This window comes from Aplysia californica, unplaced genomic scaffold (genome assembly GCF_000002075.1).
Source record: "Aplysia californica isolate F4 #8 unplaced genomic scaffold, AplCal3.0 scaffold00657, whole genome shotgun sequence".
Classification (NCBI taxonomy): Eukaryota; Metazoa; Mollusca; class Gastropoda; order Aplysiida; family Aplysiidae; genus Aplysia; species Aplysia californica.
Genome location: NW_004797927.1, coordinates 60,405 through 66,146, shown reverse-complemented (window position 1 = coordinate 66,146; position 5,742 = coordinate 60,405). Strand labels below are relative to the sequence as shown.

The 5,742-nt window shown below is 39.2% G+C and overlaps 1 protein-coding gene across 1 annotated transcript in view; it reads right to left on the bottom strand.

Annotated features, from left to right (window-relative positions):
- The window catches only part of LOC101850203 (membrane-associated guanylate kinase, WW and PDZ domain-containing protein 1), a gene marked incomplete at its 5' end in the record, with an annotated part of 56,934 nt that overhangs the window by 12,412 nt on the left and 38,780 nt on the right, over positions 1-5,742 (bottom strand). The window contains 3 exon segments of the mRNA XM_005108063.2: positions 226-393; positions 3,711-3,764; positions 5,611-5,732. Coding sequence (XP_005108120.2) covers positions 226-393; positions 3,711-3,764; positions 5,611-5,732 — 344 coding nt within the window.

The window sequence follows — 5,742 nt, the reverse complement described above, 5'->3', positions numbered from 1 at the left end:
AGAGAGGGAGGGAGAAAGAGAGAGAGAGAGAGAGAGAAAGAGAGAGAGAGAGAGAGAGAGAGAGAGAGAGAGAGAGAGGGAGAGCAAGAGAGAGAGGCAGGGACAGAGAAATAGAGACTGAGACAGAGAACAAAGCGAGAGTGAGAGAGAGATAAAGAGATAGAGAGAGAGACAGAGACAGATAAAAAAAACAGACACACACACACACACACACAGAAAACTGACCAGGAGGAGGCCCCACAGTGAGAGCCACGGAGAAGCCAGAGTCTTTGATCAGGCTGACCACATCCTTGTGGTGCATGTTGGACGTGTCCACCCCATTCACCGCCAGGATCCGGTCACCCACATGCAAACGACCACACCGGGCAGCTGGGCTGTTCTCCTGGATATGGCCTGAGGGAGGGAGAGAAAAACCAAACGTGAACACCACTGAGCTTACTACATTTTCACTTTTGTTTGAGTAATGAGAGTCACATCCACATTAGTTGAGTAAAACCCTCTACTATAATATAAAAAAACTACCAAAAACATCCACATTATATTATAAAAAAAAACTACCAAAAACATCCACATTATATTTGCCAATTAGTACAAGGGAAAATCAAGATACAGTGTAGTTTACTTGTATTGTTTGAGGGAATAAGGAGAATCATGTAACCATGATAATGGTCTTATTCAGCAATGAAAAACTTGAATAAGGAAAAAGAGCAAAAAAAAGCAGTCTGTATTGTTTGTTTGAGTACGGAGACATACATTGACACAATAATAGTCACTGGGTGCCTGAAAAAAAAAGAAAGACAGACAGAAACAACAGAGGGAAAGAACAGAAATAGGAACTACTATTGGCGCCTTCCAACCACCCCGTCAAACAAACAATGACAAGAAATTACACTTCTTTCATTTGTTTGGAAAATGTTAAGGAATGTTGCTATTGTTTCATGTTGAATAATGATGTCTCCTATTCAGTTTCTTAGATTTAAATACATGTAAATACATGTACTTTCGAAATAAACCTATTTGATCAACGCCTGGGCACTGCACCCTCATCCTACCTCACACACAAATACTAATCAGTCTTCTGCCTAATGAATTAATTTGCTGGACTGTCCTGTTCAAGAATTTTTAATGGAGAGAGAGAGAGAGAGAGAGAGAGAGAGAGAGAGAGAGAGAGAGAGAGAGACAGAGAGAGAGAGAGAGAAAAGAGAGGGGGAGAGAGAGAGATACTTAGTTAAGAAAATGGAAGCTCCGTTCTTAGTTAAGTCCTACTAAAATCCTGATAGAGATTTCAACATTTAAAAAAAATGACAACAGTATAAGCTTTTCATCTGAATAGTTATCTGGTGCAAAACCAAGACTACATACTGCAATTAGAATACAGTAGTCATACGGAAAGTTACATCCCAATTTCAAAGGTGTGCGAGTGTGTGTGTAAGTGTGTGTTGTACATAAATATACACACACACACACATACATATACTATACAAATGTGAGTGTGTGTGTGAGTGTGTGTGTGAGTGTGTGTGTGTGTGTATGTATGTTTATGTGTGTATGTGTGTCTGTTTATGTGCGTGTGTGTTTTTGTGTGTGTGTGTATGTGTAAGAGTGTATACATATATATACAAAAACATATAATAATATATAAAAAGATATACATGTGTATAATATAATATAAATAACTGAATTAATAACACATATTATAGCTGAACACAGTAGTCGGCACACAACAGAAGGATGGGCCCAGAAACAACTGGCATTTGGCATGCAGTAGCGACTGAGATGACAACAGTGTACGTCCAAAGCCTGGAGTGTGGCCAGCTCTAGGGCAGCTACACACACACTGACGTCATCAATCCATTGACAACTCATGCAGGAAAAACCAAAATACAAAACCAAATACAACGGCTCGAGAAACCAAAAGATCGACTGAAAAGGCACACACTTACAACAGACCAGGCTAAATACGAATAATACGGCTAAACATAAATAACACAATTTTGTGACAAATAAAAATACAATGAAAAAACCCCAAACCAGCAACAAAATAAAAACATACCCCCCCCCCCCCAAGAAATGTGGTGCAACCACCATTACACAATAACACAACTTCTAACCTAATACAGGAGGCCGGCTGTTTTGACCCTGCCCATCACAGTAAACACAGGACGCGAGGGATACGACATCCTATGGAGATACTCAATAGAACAGACTTCCCCATTTAAGAATTGAACTCACACATTCTGTGTAAAACGGCAAACAGCTTAGCCTTAGACCAAAAGACACCGGTAAGGATGAAAGAATACTGCTAATTCATTTGTCTAAATATACTCCAAAGAAACAATATGGGAAGAAGTTTCGGTTTTTAAAAACCCGAAAACCAAAATATGTATAGTGTGATTGTTCGAATACATATTTTTTCCTACGAAAGGTGTTTCGGGAAAAAAAGTACAGAAACATGGTGAAGACTAAAATTGAAAAAAAAATTTAATCCAGTTGGATACATAACGGAATAGTACCTTAAAAAAGAACGAGTATCAATAGATACTACAGTAATAGTGAGATATCAAAAGTAAAAAAAAACACCCAACATTGTCACTCCCCCAGAAAAAAACAGAACAAAAAAACAACCTCAAAACAACAACTCAACTACACCAGAATCGAACGTTTGAAACATATTTCAATGATCTGGTTCTTAAGAAACAACCTTAAAATAAATCTTTTTAAAAAAGAACTGCACAGAAACGAAAAGGAGGAAGAAGCCAAGGTACAATATCTACAGGTCCACTCCACTCAATCATGCCGGGCAACACAAACTAAAGAACATCCAAATAAGAGGGAAAGAAAGCCAACACGTTCATAATATGGACTGAAATCACAAAATGAGTCACGAAAATGTAAATATGTGAACTAAAAAAACACCAGAAACTGAAACAACAACAATTGAGAATATAAAACAAAACAAAACTAGCAGAAAGCAAGGGGGGCGGACATCTTGGTGTGAAATAAGATGATTAATGTGGATGTGTATCTTTACTTGACCTATCACACAGACACACACACACACACATACACACAGACACATACACAAAGACAGACACATGCGCACACACACACACTTACTACAGAAAACCCTAATATTCTTTGTTTGACTAACCAGAAGCACATCAACACAGTAATGGCCATTTAGTGCTGGGAAAAAGGAAAACAGACAGACAAACAGACAGACGAACAAAAACAACAGAAGGAAAGTAAAGAAGTAGAACCTACCAGCGGCGCCCACCAGCCACCCGCAACTTACTACAGAAAACCCTAATCAATGTCCCCACCCGGGTACCACAGACAACCCTAGTTAATTAACTCTGCGGTTAAGTAAAGGAGGCTGTTAGCTCTGGGGAGAACACCATTAAAGCGGGGGAGGGGATGGCAGCACCAGAGTGGGAGTGAGGGGAGTTGGGTGGTTGGGGGGGGGGGGGCAATTATTGGTAACTAAAAATAACGGCACATTATTCACAGTGAGTAGAGAAAACACAAACAACAGGTCATTACGACGACATTAGGGAAAACCAAACGGCAATAAACGACGACGACGATGATGAGGACGATAATAAAAGAAATAATAATGATAATAATAATAGTGACGGAAGAGGTGAAAGCTATGAACAGAACGGTATTATGATCACACAGTGACCCCAGGGCTTGCAAATGAAGCTCACCGATCCAGGGGCAGAGAAGCGCTTTCTCTGAGGCCTGATGTGGGTCATGGCCATCTGAAATATGTGGCCAGTGGCAGGTCAAAAATAAGAAATGATCCATGGACAGGAATGAAACAAAAACATACTTTAAAAAAAAAGCAACAACAACAAAACAAAACAAAACAAACAAACACACACACACATTCACATACAAAACCACCAACAACGAAGGACCATCTGAAAAGTGAGGGACGTCAGAAATACAGAAACAAAACAAACACACATAAAAAACCATCAATGACGGATGAAAAGAGAAGAAAGATGCACACCCTGTTACTAGGCTAAAGAATTGATCTACTGCATTTTCGAACATCGATACTGCGGCATGACTTAATTTAAAAAATCTAGACAAAAGCTAAAAAGTCTTGGCAGAAGGAATAATATATAATTACATAATACTAGTTCATAATGAATAAAAGAAGGCACAACAGTACTGCAAGATTCACAAACAGCCACCCCCAAGGGCGCTTCTCTCGAACTATTAAAACAAATACAGCAACTAATACTAATGCTAACAAGACTACACTACAGAAACTTTTCTGGGTCCTAGTTCAGGGTACGTCAGCGTAATGACAGCCATATTTCTTCGTCAATGAACAAATTATACAAAACTCACAACAGAAACATTGATAAGAAGTAGTGGTACCAGACCACATCAGAGTGCCCATCAACAACTCTTAAAATAAATACACTGAGATGAGTGAGTCAGTGTTGCACGCAATTTCACACCCGTCTAATCACGATAGAATTACTTATGAGTGGTTGCCCCTTGCTTTTAAATCTTAGTATACGAAAGGCTTTTCCATCTCTGAACGCAGCCAATTTTGTAATCTAATTTTTCGACATCACAAACTTGCCTATATCTCCGTTCATATTTAACATTATATTATGTATAAAGTGAACACTAAACTGAGCAGAAATGAATGATCCTTGCAATGAACATACAGTTTTATAATAGATAAGCTGGATTTTCTGGGGTTTCATAGACATTTGTTATTACTATCAACAACCGAACAAAGTTGTGTGTCAGCGCAACTGGCATGTCGTACACCACTAGCAGATAACATTCTTCTCAGTCAGGACCGAGCCCGGTCAATGGACAGTTACGAAAACTTTTACTAGAACCAAAGTACAGAACATCCCATTCAGGGTTTGAACCAAAACACACTGGACCGTTGCCCAGCATGTTATCAACTGAGTTAAAAGGAGCACTCTCAGACGACTGAAATACGAAAAAGGAGTAGAACGTATCCATTTTGGCCTGTTTTCAACTTGCTTTTAAATCATTCAATCCATTTCTATGGCTCTTTGTTTATTATTCCGAAGTTTAAAAGCATATTTACATTCAAATATACAGAAGAACACAATTAGATAAATAGGTTAAAACATAAACATGCTTTTCAGTAAAAGATATTAAAAAAACCGTTGAGTCCATTTAATGACACCCCCCCCCTAAAAAAGAAGAAATTCACAGGTGCTGTTCGGACAACAGGTAATACGAATCTGGTTTGGAAGGGAGGGGGTATAGAAGTAGAGCTGGGAGGAGAACAAAAAAGAAAGGAAAATGAAACAGAAGTCAATGAAATAAAAGAAAATAAACTTACCAAGAATGATTACAACACGTACAATATAATGATGACGTAATAATATGCTGGTTCAGCCTGGGTGGGGACACAAACGCATGAGATAATATATACAAGTAACCAGAGAATATGATGGGGACATTCATTCACTGTCATGTCGATCAAGCCATCGAAGACTCAAGATTCTCCTCTAGCGAATAATATATATAAAGGAAGAAATGCATGTCCTCAAGCGAATAAAGACAAAGGAGAGAGGATGGCCTGCTGGAGTGACTCACCGATATATTCGTCCACGCTGGCCCCGGACTTGTTGACGGAGGAGATGATGACGAAGCCAAAGCCCTCGTTCTCTCTCCGGGACACGACAACGTCATACGGGTACTGGGGCATGGAGCCCTGACTGTTACCGG